Raw genomic sequence first — 14206 nt, forward strand, 5'->3', positions numbered from 1 at the left:
TATTTTTATGATAAGATCTAATGAGAATGAAATATTTATTTCTAATTATAATTAAAAGGATAGTTTGGTCATTCCATATTTAAAATTAATTTTGATTCAAACTATCCAAACAAAATCAACTCATAAGAATCACTTTTAAATAAGTATATCCAAACAAAAATCAATTCAAATTCAACTCACTTTTAACCAAAATCAATTCTCTCAAACTCAATTTTATCAAAATTAATTCTCACCGCCGCCAAACCAAACACACACCTAATCTATTTCATTCAAGTATTGATCATGATCACTATTATAAGGAAAACATGGTAGAGAGTACATTGAATAGACATGGTGGTTGCGGTTGTGGTTGTTCGTCTGTCATCTCGTCTTTCTACTCCTTTTCTTCGCGTTTACATCTCTCTATTGATAAACTCAAGAATTGTAATTGAATTTAGATTGACATGATATATTTTAAGTATCATTATCATACTAGTAAGGATGGTTTGGTGCATGAAATGGAAAAATTAAGGGACAATAAGATAAATGATATTTTGATAACCATTTTGTGACAACTTAAGTGACAATTTTATTTCTTATATTCACATTAATTTTTTTACTTTCTCTCTCTATTACTTTGTTTTCCGTGTCTCTATCTACTTTTCTTTGTAAATTAGTGGTTGTCACAAAAGTTATCACTCAAATGGTTGTTCAAATAACACACTTCTTTAAATAAATAGGCAAATAAAAATGTTCTACCTAGCTAGCTACATCCTCCTAAATAGAAGAAATAAAATATAAAATAGCTATTAAAGAAAAACTAATGCATATATTATTAAAAGGAAAAAATTAAGAAAAATGTCTATAAAACAAAATGAATATTATAAAAGTGTCATCCAACTAATACATAAATGGCATATATAATCCCAGGAATGTATCCCAGTAATGTAAGCACCACATCTATCCAGAACTCCACCTGCATTATATAATTACCAATCAACAAAATGAATCACAAGATCAATTAACCAAAAACCAACAATAATCTATCTTAGATTTTATCTAATCTATATAGCATCGACACTTTAAATAAAAAAAGAGTTAATAGATCTTTACTCCCTGTAATATAGGTCATTTCTGATTTTTCCACCAGTAAAATTTTTATTTTGATTCATCCATGTAAAATATTTTCGTTTTTGTTTGACCTATTAAGAGGGTAAATCAAAACAAAAACATTTTACAGGAGTGAATCAAAATAAAAAATTTACAAGGGGAAAACCAAAAATAACATATATTACAGGAGGATAAAGACCTATTAACCCTAAAAAAAATCTTATATAATGTCCAACACGTGTTGGTGTTCATGTCAGATGTTAAACATTAACACAACACATCATAAGTGATTTTACGTGTCAATGTCATGTTCAACATTATTGTCTTGATTCGTGTTACACATCAAATCATCTATGTTGCATCATCACTTTAAATTGAAAGTGTATATGATGTCCAAAATATGTTGGCGTCTAACTTTGAAGAACGGACACTTCTATGATTAGGCGTATTCCGATGTCGGACACGTGTTGTGTCCGACACAGACACAGATACGACACTGATATTTGTAATTACACTATGTTATGTGATTTCTTCAAATTATTAGTTGTATTAACGTGTCTATGTTGTGTTCGGTGTCAGTGTCCATGCTTTATAGGTTTCTAATATCGACGCAATTATATGTGGTGTTCATGTGTCAATGTTACGTTCGATATTTGTGTATGTTTTAATGTTTCATATAACAAATCATTTCAAAAATGAATAAAGTATGGTAAATGAATAAGAAGAGAGAAGAGAAATATACTCACTCCACAGCCATAACGTAGGAAAACACCAATAGGAGGTAACAATATTGCTAGTATAACTTCCACAAATGTTTCAGAACCCATTCTTTTTACTCTATCTTTTTTGTTCTTCTCAAAATAGAAAGAATTGAAATGGAAGTGTAATGGTTAATTTTAGAAGAATGAAAACGGAAAACGGTTAAGGTGGAGATCTCACATTCACTATGGCAGAATTGTATCCACATTCTAAGACACGTGTGTACACAACTGACATGTGTCACTTTAACTATCTTAGGTAGTAGAATTCAATTACTGAGTTAAATTTGATAAAACCATATGTGAATTTATTAAAAAAAGAAAACAAGTTTAGTGGGTGAAGGTGTAAAATAGTTTTATGTCATTGCCGTTAATGGTTTTTCTTATAAAAAAAAAAATCATTAATCTATAATGATATAAAACTAATTTTAAACTATTTTTCTGATTTAGTGAAATACAAAATTACATCGAATCGAATGTCAGTGTAAAAGTCTTTTTCACTTTTAATAAATCTATTTTCTCAATCGTCCCCAACCTCGGACACGCTACTTATTCACCTTGAAAAAAGTGAATTCTAGCCAATAGCCTACTTGACAAAAAAAAAAAATCTATTTTCTCAATCAAGAAAATATGAGACGTGAATATATTTGTAGATTATATAATCTTTATTTTCTTTTTTGAATAAATAGACAAAATGACAATAGTCATTGAAAACGGATACACATAATTAGAAGAATCGGGATTCGAACCTCCACTATGATGTGCTGCCTAATAATTTTAATATTTTTTTTAAGTTTATCGGGTGATATCAATGAAAATTATAAAATAGATAATGTATATATGCATGACCCACTTAAGCATCTAAAATGGAGTATTGTACCGTAGATAATCTTAGTTAAATAGTTTTACACCGAATTCAAAAGATTGTCACATAAATTTCCTTGATAGACATGATTTAAAAATTATTGTGTTTAAAAAGTCTGTGTCTTATTTTTCTTTTTTTCCAATAGTTTCTTCATTAGAGATTATCATGGAAAATCTATGTATCTTATTTTTTTTCTCCAATATATTTTATTCATTAAAGATTGTCGTGTTCAAAAAATGGTGTACGTGGAGAATACCTTCGGTTAAAAAAAAAAAATCCTTTTCAAATAGGATATGGTCATACACTAGTAAAAGAAATAGTGTTTCTAAATCATATATGTTGCTATATTAAATTTATTTTTTTCGTTATTCAAAATATGAAATCTCACCTATCAAATCCTTGATAGATGTAGAATTCCTAAGATAGTTGTGCTAACATGGTAGTATGAGACATGGTACCTAATTCACTTCGGAATCCTTCGTCACAAGTTTGAATCAAACACAGGTGTTGCTTGCATAGTTTTTTAGTAATATAAAGTTTGACTGTAAAGTAAGTAAAGTCTGACCGATACTTGTTCCAGCTAGGATTCAAGAATCAAGGTTGTGAATGGAATAAAAGTCTAATCAAACCACGATTGACCATTGCAAATTCAAGTCGGAAGTTCCCGCCTTAGAACCAAACAAGCACTAGGACAACCATTGTACAACATTAAAACCTAGAAACAATGAAACCAATAACCAACTATACAAATTTGGTTCTTGTATGATTAATCTGTTTGCACATGAGCATTGAATAAAGGAAAATGAAATCACCGTTACTAATCAATTTTGCACCCTTTTACAAATTATAAAATAAAATAATTACATAATGTTAAAATCTAAATAATTGTAAGGATACCAAATTAAATTAAATTAAATTAAAAAAAAAAAAAAAAAAACTGTACAAAATTTGTTCCTTGTACTTCACACAAGTTTTGTCACCATGAGCTTGAAGACACATTAGAAGTCATTTGTTCCTTATTTCTCCTCAACGCAAGCTTCAAGAGAAAATCACAATTAAGAAGATCAAAAAAGGGTTCCATAATAAAATCATGTTCAATGGACTTGAAATTACTTCAAACTACTATGATCCCACCTCAAGAAGGAAAATCGAAGGAACAAGAGAAAATTTACTTACAATGCCGTCTAAAGAAGTTAAAGATTCACTACACTGATCAAACAAACAAAAACCATATACCTTCTAATGTTGGTAAAGATGTGTTAAATCATTGTAAACATGTAGCAATAAACCAGTTCTTGATTTTACAGTCAATTTGTCAATCGCGGATTGAAGAAAACAGTGGTTTGTTTAAATTTCGCTACACTGTAGTGCTACATTGCTGCTATAAATTTCGCGGATTCAGTGACTAGTGTCGTGAGTTTAAACCCTTTGCGAAATTTCTGAAGACCTTACCATTATCCATAGACAGTGAGGGAACTATCGATGATATCAAGGTTGTTGGAAGTTGAAAAACCGGGAAAGACTACACATATGAAAACTTATAGGTTGTTGTGTTGCTGCAACACGGGTAATAATTGGTCTAAAAATATATCCAGATGGGAGCCTGGCCTACAAGATATAAAATTGTTACAGATGCTTCTGAGAGGTTGACGTATTTGCATCATAAATTCACAACTGCATCCCGCACATTGTTCAAAATGATGTTAGATTTAACAACACATTGCGGTTACCATGGAGAGTTTGAGGCAAAAGCAGTTGGTTTTTGAAGTACCAAAACTGTTACCTTGGTAAGAAAAGGGAAAGAGTTCGTGTATGTGATTTTAGGACCTTATAGCTACTTTGCAGGAGAGGAAATTAGAAGAGGACAACAGTAGGACCCTGGTGGACCACTGGTTACCTCGACAACAAGCTAGGTGGTCACCATGTAAACAATGGGATCCCGGGAGATTTTCCCGGGAGCAGATTTTTATAGCCTCAGGACAAGGTTGGATTTAACAGACTAGGTAATGATCAGTGTTATTAACGAGAGATGACAATTATAGCGGCCAGGAAAAATCTACCTTATGAACATGACGGATTTGATAGGTCTTGCAGCCGATGGCGGCCAGCACAAAATCCACCGTGGTATAATGCCATGGCGGAAATTTGACAACACTGGTAATGATACGATCGTGGAGGCGCAAACCTTGTTAGCATTCTGTTGTTGCTAACATACTCTTAACAGAAAATACAACATAAGCAACATACTATGAACATGCAACATAAATAACAGAAAACAACAAACTACGAACACACAACATAAATAACACGTAGAAGCTACTGAAAGCTGTTACACAGTGACACATAAGCAAACAGAAAACATAAGCAAGATCATGGGAAGGCACATAAGCAGATAACAATGATGCAGAATAAAAAGGTTTCAGCAGTATATGTTTTTTTTAATAGTTTTCTTGATGATGAAGTATAATGCAACAACTTCCTGGTTTTTACGTCAATGTAAACAAAGTCTGATACGGTCTCAAACAGACCCTAGAGCCTTGTTTGAGAGGTAAGGTACTGTGTCATAACAGAAATGATACTATCAATTTCCTTATGGCGAGAACAACTATACCAGAAACGTGGAACACTTTTCGTTCATGATTTTAAATTGCAGTCCTATACCACAATTGCAGCTGAAATATAAATAATTTTGAGGCTCTACAATAGCCTCACAACTGCAATTTGGACCACACCGGCCGCATTTCCTGCATTATAAAGGTCTGCAGATTAACCGCGGCTGCAACCACAATTTGAAACCATTATTTTGAACCACAATTTCATGTTTCGACACTGATTAACCTCACCGAAAAGAATATATGCCCACGAAAAAGAATGGTCAATTGAGCAAGCCTTAGATGAATAAATACATTCCTCTCTTGTATAAATACCAGCTTGATTAATAATAGTCATAGATAAACCAAGACAAAAAATCAAAACCAAAACATCTTCACCAAATTAAATTATCAAAATTCACCACTTCCCAAATAAACACTAGAACACTACAGTTACACAATTGTCAACAAAAAGTACAATAACACAAGATTCTTACACCTGCGACACCTGGTTAATCACATTCAAAAATGTGGTTTTTGATCGTTAATACAATTCATGCTCAAAATTATGGTTAATTCAACTACATGATTAACCAAAATTTCACATTTTTGAAAATGTGGTCTGAATTAACCATATCAATCTGAAACTAACACTGACAACTATAAAGTTCCTGGTAAAAGTGTCCAACCTAACGATAACAGTATCGGCATTTTTAACTATGTCATATACTCAATTGAGAATTAACCACAATTTCGCATGTGATTAAACGGGTGACACAGGTGTAGGGAGAAATGAGTCAACTACACCGATGTAATGTTATATTAATGCTACACCGTTTAATATAATTTTATTCGATATATATTTTTCAAATTTGATATCTTATACTAAAATTTTACAGAAATTTAAATTATTTCATATGTTATTGAAACCGATCAAGATTAACGATATTCAATAAAAACGAATAAAACATTTTACTTATATAAAAACATTTAAAAGAAAGAAAGTAAAAAAAAAAAAAAAATTAAAAAGGTAAAAGAGTTAGTTACCGCCACAGCAGAAACAACAGTAACAGCAAGAGAGAAGTAATAGAAGGTCATGACATATGGAAGTTACAGTTCCAGTTTTGGAAGTGTCAACGTTGTTGTTGTTGTTGCTGTTGTCTTCATCAAGCAGTTTCTGTTCTGTTGTTGATGATTGACGTTGTTGTTGGTTGTTTTTCATTCTTTGAGTGTTCCATTCCAGTTTTTTCAGGTATGATATCTTGAATGAATCTCTCAAATTCTTTGTTGGCCATAGATGCATCTTTCTCTTTTATCTTTCAATCTTAACAAAGCTTCTGAATTCTCTGATTGCCCAGAACCCAGAGATTGAGCTGACAATTTCAAGATAAACTGTCAAATTGATTTCTCTCTCTCCTAAATCACTGTCAAATTAAACTTTTGTCTCCATTATTTTAATTAGAATAGCCTCTATATTTGTCAAACATAAGTTCTTTTTTCTTCGTAAATCAAGGATCATTTACGCGCAACTACAAATATAATTCCACGAACATTTTGCATTGTGGAATTTAAACGGACAGCAAACTCTTCTAAGAGTTTTAACACGTTGGATTCAAACTCAAAATTTTCGTTAAGTTAAAAAAACTTATGTCATCTCATATAAATCTTGTTAGGTAAAAGTAAATTATGATAGTATCTCATGTGACAAAAACACCAACTTAATATAGGATGATTATAGACCAATTTAAGACAAAGGCAATAATCAATATAAAATATTAATAGAATTCTGGATTGTTTTTCTTTCTTTATTAGTTGAATAAGTGATTTTCACATATTTTCAATCTTTTTTCATTTATTTTTGTAATTTCGTCTTCTTTGTACGACTTTGTTATAAAGATATTTTTTTTACTGTTTTTACATATAGAAAAGGATTATTCTTGCTTGTATGATCACAAGAAAAATAAATAAATCTTTTAGACAAAAATATAAAGGTGGTTTTTAGGGTGAGGGCTCTCAATTAAATCCTTTCGGTGGGTCATGAACAAAATAACCTTGGATTTATTTTTATTTTTTTTATGAATAACCTTAGATTTAATGAATGGTCGAGATTAATTAAAAATAATAATGTAAACATGTATATAATTTCCACACACAAATCCTGCCCCTATCTTATCTTTGTTCCACTAAGGATGATTTGTAAGACTTTATTATGTTCGTTTGGTGTTGTTTGAGCATTGACAAACCTTGTATTGCTTTTGGATAAGAATCAATTAAAAAATAATTTGGACCTAAAAAAATATTACACATTTGTTATTTTATTTTATTTTTTGGCCAAGTACACATTCATTACTTTACAAGGTGAAATATAAGAAAGAACATGTCAGCAATTTAACAATAGACATCGTTAACTTAACAATCATTGGCAATGGAGAGACTGGTGTTTCATTTGTTGGCAAGTATGGGAAATTATTTTAGTACTCTTTTTTTCTGAAAAATTAAATTGAATCTGCAAAAAAAATTGGGAATGATGTGGGTTATAAAATGAGGAAGTTAAAGAACATTACCATGTTAAGCACCAGTCTCCTTATGTTTGAAATATTTGTGTAGAAATTAATTAATCACAATGACTATAAAAAGGTATATTTACTATTACATGAATGAGTAATTTTATATTTTTAGAAATGAAACTAGTATCATTTTATTCGAATAATCAAAGATCAAATGTAAACAAATTCAAAAATACTTTTAGAATAATGAAATGACAGGTAAATGGAAGCATGGCCCAGGTTGGTTAAAATGGTCTTTGCAGCTTCTTCCATCATCTTCTTTACTCTTGTCAACTTCTCAATCTCCCTAAGAGCCTAAAAAAATTGATGGAAAATTATAAGTAAAATAATGAATGATACATGGCATAAATAGTTGAAAAAATTCGGTCAAAATTTGTGATGAATATCCATCCGAAACAGTTGATGAATGAAAACAAGGACCAGCAGGATGGAAGCAAGCAGCGATGATAGAGAGGGAATAGAAACGATAGCGACGAAAATGGAGCTTCGATGGAGATCATGGCTTTAAAAGCTGAAGTTAATGACATGGGACTAGATTTCGATAACTTGCATGAACTAAAATCAAGTTCGAGCTCTCAAATGAGCGAAACCAGAAGCAGTATGCTGAAAGCCTGGCAAAGGTGGAAAATTTAACCACAAAGTTTGCAACCCAGATAGCTGATCAGAGATAACTATAATGGATCAAGCACCAACCATTGACCAAATAAATGTGGACCAAAAACAAACCATAATCATGTCAAATAAGTTCAGGTTGAATCGGTGACTGGCAGAAAGGAAAATGGAAGAATTGGCAGGAGATTTTAGATAGAGAATGGAAAACAATATAGGGCTTGTTGCACTAGAGGATCCATTTGGCAGAACAGCTGAACAATGAAAACAAAAACAGTTGCAAATTAACAAAGTTAAGGTATGAGCAAGAGAACAAGATTCTGGGAGAGAAATGTGTTACTGCCTCTGGTCCCAATTATAAGAAGAAAAATAAAAAAACATCAAAACCAATTAAATTATTACAGTTTTAACTTTTCAAATGTTTTTCCAAATATACTCATGAAAAATTGTTAGACATTAAATACATCTTAAAAATTGCAACTTTTTCTCATCGATAAGACCAAAAAATCTCTTATAATTAGGACCAGAGGGAGTATTTGTGAAGAGAAACTAAGGAGGCTTCAATGGGGTGCTATAGAGTAACACCCTCGCCAATTGTTGATTAAAATGGATTAGATGTAGCAACTGCAAAAGTTGAGGAACACAGTGTGTGTCATGAGCAGTGTTTCTAAAATTCTGAGGTTCGGTTTGCTAAGGATAGGATAAAGAAAATGAATGGGGAGATAAAACAAGTAACATCACAATATCATACCAATAAACAATATCAAATGTAAAGAAATAGGTAAATTCAAAATTACTTTTAGAATTCCGAAATTCGTAACTGAAGTATTTGTCGGGTTGATTAAAATGGTCTTGCAGCTTCTGCCATCATCTTCTTTACTCTAGTCAACTTCTCAATCTCCCCGAGAACCTAAAATTAGTGAAAGATTGTAAGTTAAATAATGATAAATGGCCGAAAAAGTTGACAAAATTTGTGAAGAATATCCATCCAACAGTTGGTAACAATGCCAAATCATTTAGCAAAAATGATGCTCATCAGTTACAGTCCTAATATGAAAAAACTTGGTACAATATGCTTTAAATCAAAGCTAAAAATTTCTTAAGAAAAAATTATAACCTCCAAAGCCATGTCTTCTGTTGTAATGTCATCTAAGCTTTCATAACCCAACCGAGAAGCTACTTCTGTAAGAGAAAGAAGTTATTTTAGAACTTGAGGCAAACCACCCCTTGCTGGCAAAAAAATGTAAAACAGCCGGTAAAGGTTATATAACATATACTTTGAAGTGAAATAATTGCATCAGCTGTAGCATATCCATCTTTGTACTTATTGTATAGAGCACACAGTTCATCCATTACCTAAAGTCAGTTATCAGTCACACTAACAATTAGAATTCAGATTTACTAAAAGTTTATTTTGTAAGCATGAGTGAAATTTTTAACAGTAAAGAACCAACCTCTGGGTAAGATCCTGAAGTTGATATCTCAAACGAAGGAAATTGAGTCGGGTTTTCGGTTACATCCCTAGCCACAATTTCTAAAGGCAAATCTATCCAGAATGTAATCCCATGTCTCAGGAGCGCCCTATAACAGTTTAAGAGCATGTTAAAACAATATTAGAAGTTAAAAAAAAATACGTAAAGAGTAAATCATCATTTTGTTCCTTAAATGTGTCGAGCGGTGTCACTATAGTACTTAAATGTATTAAAGTATCAAAAACATCTTTGAGTGTGTCTTTTGTTAGTAATTTTAGGGACACAACTGACAGAGGGAAGACACATACGGAGACCAAACTAACTAACGAAAGACACATTTGAGGACCAAACTCACTAAGGAAAGACATATTGAAGGATGTTTTTGTAATTTTGTTACATTCAAGGACTATAGTGACAGCGCTTAACACATCTAAGGACCAAAATGAAGGCTTGATCTTTCGTAAAGTTAAGAAAAGTGATCTCGCAACTATAAATCCATACAGATTAGTTGAATTTTGTACAGCGCCATTTCCAGCACAAACTACTAGTCGACCCATGGACGACAATTGCTTAAGTACTTCAGTCTGCAGTATTTGACATTTAAAACATAAGTATAACTTATAGTTTAATTCATCAGAGATGATTGATGTACATGAGCATATTTATCCTGAAATTTAAGTGAGAGGAACACATCAGTTCATCAAATTAGAAGAAATCAGTTAAGTAGGAATAGGATAAGATCACATTGTTTGATCACAAGAGTACATAAACATGAAGTGAGACCCTATTTGCATAAACGACTTAAGTGTTTATAGCATAAGCGCTTATGTATAAGTTATATCTATAACAAAAGATAAATAAAGTCAAAATTGTTTTCAAATAAGCCGATTTCAAAAACTATCTTGGATAGCTTATGGGAACTAGCTTAAAATAGCTAATGGACATGTCAGAAGTTGTTTCCATAAGTTATCCCAACCCAAACAGCACGCAATTACTTATGCTAGTAAATAAACTTCACATAAGTCAATCCAAACAGGGCCCTAAGTCGGTCTAAGACAATTAACTACCTCAGAGTCATAGAAGCCCGTCTCATCACTCTCTTTGAAGGATTTTGCAGCTGATGCACCACCTATTGCTTCTTCTACCAAATTATCGCTGAATAAAGTACAAAAACATCAAGTTTAGCTAAAAACATGAAGCAACTATTATATCCAAATGAAACCTTTTACTGAAGAATAAACAAATACCTGTCAAAATAATAATATCGCAATACATCGGCCAGCTGTTTTCCCAGATTGGTTTTGAGTGAGCTTTTCATACCTTGATCGAATAAATCAGGTAGAGTCACAATACACCAGAAACACCGAAAGCCATTAATTGTGTGTGTTATAAGTTGTTATTCTTACCAATCAAAAATATGGAGGACCCTTTCAGCTCAGGGGATACATCTGCTGCTTTCTTCTGAATCAAAAGTTAACAGTTAAAATGTTTAGCTTCATTTCAGAAAGACTGTGAACCTCAATTTTGGTTGTGAGTTCAACAAGAAGGGTAATCTCACCTTCACCGCAAGAGATAAATCCGTCGCAGCAACCTTAATCACTGAAGCTAAATGGGCAGAACAAAGTAAGAACATCAATTTCTACATTACCACTTCAAAATTCCAGCTTCTAATTTAACCGGATATCTTAAAACTCCGTAAAAAGCACTTTATTCCAAAATTATTATTCCAAACTACTCTATCAATCTACACAAAAATGAATCATAATGCATGTGTACCGTAACATCAAATATGAAATAATTCATGTATACAAAATTGAGAGTTAAGAAAGAGAAAGAGAGAGTTACATATACATACATGGAACAGGAAAAGCAGCGTCAGAAACAGAGTTAGTTGATCTTCTGCTGCGGAATTTGAATGGAACAGAGATTGGGAATGGAAAGTGGAGAGATGAAGAAGATGAAGATTGAAAGGAAGAACAGCAGCAACTGCCGGGAAGAACAAGACGACTGGTGATGTTCATCTGCTTCAACACACTGCTTGCTGCTTTCTCCATTGAAATAACAAACCACCAACTGTTCCCACTTCTTTCTTCAAATCACTTATCTATTATCTATCTCACATACAGATATTTGTCGTGTGTGCACTAACAAACACAGACGAGTCCGAGTCCATCTTTGCTCCATTTAGATTTCCTCCATTTCATTCTTTGGATGTGTGACATGTGGCAACAAATAAAACCAAGGGCTAAGATTAAAAAGTTTAGAAAATTCACATATTTAATGAAAAACAAGGCTACGCGCACTTCTCTATTCACAACGCTCTTTCACCTTCTTCCTCAGTTCTCACAATCATTGTGCTACTGCCGCCTCTCTCCAGCGACGCCACCGTATCTCCCTCTCTCTGGCGACGCCACTGCCGTTTCTGATTACAAGCTTTCTTCTCTTGATGAATCCGTCATAACAAACTTAACAAAAACACAAGAATCAAACTTTTTCATAAACTTTTATTACAATCACAGATTGAATTACACACCTTTTCAAATTGGAATTTCATGAAAGTAAGAGAGAGGAAGACATGTTTGTGCATCTATGAGAGGTGCTACGATTGTTATTAAGAGGAAGAATAAGAATAAGACCGAGGGTGAGTTGGGCGACGTGATGTGGAGTATAGGGGGGACGGCACCGCCGCTGTATGGACAAAAGGGAGAGCGGTGGCATCGCCAGCAAGAGGGAGAGGGGAGAGGTGGAAGCAACACCGAATGATGGTGCGCGTAGGTTGTGAATAGAGAGGAAGAGGAGAAGAGCGCGTGGGCTTATTTTCATTAAACAAGGGTTTTTTCAAACCTCTTAATCCTAGCCCTTAGGGTCCGTTTGGTTCGAGAGTTTTGGAGGGGAGGGGAGGGGAGATTTTTAATTTGAAGTGTTTGGTTCAATTTTTAGAAGGGAAGGGAAGGGGAGGGGAGGGGAGCAAATCTCTTTAAAATTTTATTGCATTGCCATAATTATCCTTAAATTAATTTCAAATCTCAATATTAACCTTGTAACAACTTTTATTATTATTAGATTATATTATTTTGAGTTAAATATGTTTTTAGTCCCTATAAATATACCAACTTTTCATTTTAGTCCTTCTAAAATTTTCCTTCAACTTTTAGTCCCTTAAAAATTTTTCATCTTCACTTTTGGTCCCTCTTTTAAAGTAAACTCATATATAGAATTAATATTTTTTAATGAAATTTTTCAGAAAAATTCATAATATTATAAGAATCTCTCCCAAAAAAATTTAGAATTTTTTAACAAAGCATGAATTTAATATGAATGTTTATATTTTTGAAGGTTAAAAATTTATATTTAATTTGTGTTTTGCTAAAAAATTCTAGCATTTTTTGGGAATTTTTGTTACAATATTCTTAACATTTCTGCACAATTTCATTTAAAAATACAAAAATTAACTTAAAAATAGGGACCAAAAGTAGCGATTGAAAATTTTATAAGGACTAAAAGTTGAAGAAAAATTTTAGAGGGACTAAAAAGAAAAGTTGGTATATTTATAGGGACTAAAAACATATTTAACCCTATTATTTTTGTAACAATCTTATTATTATTATTAGGTTATCTTATTCTTGTAACAATTATTATTATTATTTTGTTATATTTTCCTTGTAACAATTTTTATTATTATATAATCTACCACTCTTATTTGTTAGATGTACAAACCGCTCTTACTACTACTTTGTTGTTGTCAACGACTGCTTGAGGCTTCCTCCAAAGTGAATTGTGAGTAATTTCAATATCTCATTGTCTATATCGTAGTATTATTATTTAAGATAAAATAGCGGCTTAGATGTGTGCTTGTCTTTGTCAGTTTCTGAAATCGTAAAAACAAACAGTTTCTTTTATTTAATTAAGTTTAAGGGTAAAACGGTAAAATACTGTTAAAATCCCTCCCCTCCCCTTGTGAACCAAACACACTTTTAATTAAAAATATCTCCCCTCCACTCCCCTCCGTAAAAATCCCTCCCCTCCCCTCCCCTCCTAATTCTCGAACCAAACGGACCCTTAGTTTTATTTGTTGCCACATGTCACACATCCAAAGAATAAAATGGGGTAAATTGAAGAAACCTAAATAGAGTAAAGATGGACTCAACACAGACACATTGATTCAGATAATAATTTAAATATGATATAATTTAATGTAATTATAGGTATTAGACACCTATGTGTGTACGGTACCTAACATATCTAATTTGGATAG

The 14206-nt window shown here is 32.3% G+C and overlaps 2 protein-coding genes and 1 long non-coding RNA gene across 5 annotated transcripts; all 3 read right to left on the minus strand.

The window, feature by feature from the left end:
• Positions 1-840: 840 nt before the first annotated feature.
• LOC25495939 (low temperature-induced protein lt101.2) lies at positions 841-2009 on the minus strand. Its single transcript, XM_013596197.2, has 2 exons — positions 1836-2009; positions 841-955 (listed from the first exon to the last, which is right to left on the minus strand). The coding sequence occupies exons 1-2, from the start codon at positions 1914-1916 to the stop codon at positions 872-874; spliced, it is 165 nt and encodes a 54-aa protein (XP_013451651.1). The 5' UTR covers positions 1917-2009; the 3' UTR covers positions 841-871.
• Positions 2010-5273: 3264 nt separating this feature from the next.
• LOC120575955 (uncharacterized) lies at positions 5274-6486 on the minus strand. The gene is made up of 2 exons (XR_005642200.1): positions 6351-6486; positions 5274-5456 (listed from the first exon to the last, which is right to left on the minus strand). It is a non-coding gene; the product is annotated as an uncharacterized lncRNA (long non-coding RNA).
• A 1427-nt stretch (positions 6487-7913) lies between these two features.
• LOC25495942 (probable inactive shikimate kinase like 1, chloroplastic) lies at positions 7914-12715 on the minus strand. Of its 3 annotated transcripts, none has more exons than XM_024786212.2 (11): positions 11807-12715; positions 11510-11556; positions 11358-11412; positions 11199-11271; positions 11019-11106; positions 10453-10535; positions 9934-10060; positions 9757-9835; positions 9597-9661; positions 9301-9389; positions 7914-8164 (listed from the first exon to the last, which is right to left on the minus strand). In XM_024786212.2, the coding sequence occupies exons 1-10, from the start codon at positions 12003-12005 to the stop codon at positions 9321-9323; spliced, it is 885 nt and encodes a 294-aa protein (XP_024641980.1). In that variant the 5' UTR covers positions 12006-12715; the 3' UTR covers positions 7914-8164; positions 9301-9320. The 3 variants fall into 3 exon arrangements, with proteins under 3 accessions (XP_024641980.1, XP_039682554.1, XP_024641981.1); XM_039826620.1 differs by having other exon boundaries at positions 9277-9389; positions 11807-12712; XM_024786213.2 differs by having other exon boundaries at positions 9277-9389; positions 11510-11550; positions 11807-12709.
• Between the last annotated feature and the right edge of the window lie 1491 nt (positions 12716-14206).

Source organism: Medicago truncatula, chromosome 6 (assembly GCF_003473485.1).
Source record: "Medicago truncatula cultivar Jemalong A17 chromosome 6, MtrunA17r5.0-ANR, whole genome shotgun sequence".
NCBI lineage: Eukaryota > Viridiplantae > Streptophyta > Magnoliopsida > Fabales > Fabaceae > Medicago > Medicago truncatula.

Excerpts from the sequence above, each read along its gene's own strand:
- LOC25495942 (XM_024786212.2), bottom strand. The coding sequence starts at position 12,005 with ATGGAGAAAGCAGCAAGCAGTGTGTTGAAGCAGATGAACATCACCAGT. Across the intron at positions 9,836-9,933 it reads CTTCAGGATCTTACCCAGAG|GTAATGGATGAACTGTGTGC; the intron begins GTTGGTTCTTTA and ends AACTGACTTTAG. Across the intron at positions 9,662-9,756 it reads TGCAATTATTTCACTTCAAA|AAGTAGCTTCTCGGTTGGGT; the intron begins GTATATGTTATA and ends TTTCTCTTACAG.
- LOC25495939 (XM_013596197.2), bottom strand. The coding sequence starts at position 1,916 with ATGGGTTCTGAAACATTTGTGGAAGTTATACTAGCAATATTGTTACCT. Across the intron at positions 956-1,835 it reads TCCTACGTTATGGCTGTGGA|GTGGAGTTCTGGATAGATGT; the intron begins GTGAGTATATTT and ends TATATAATGCAG.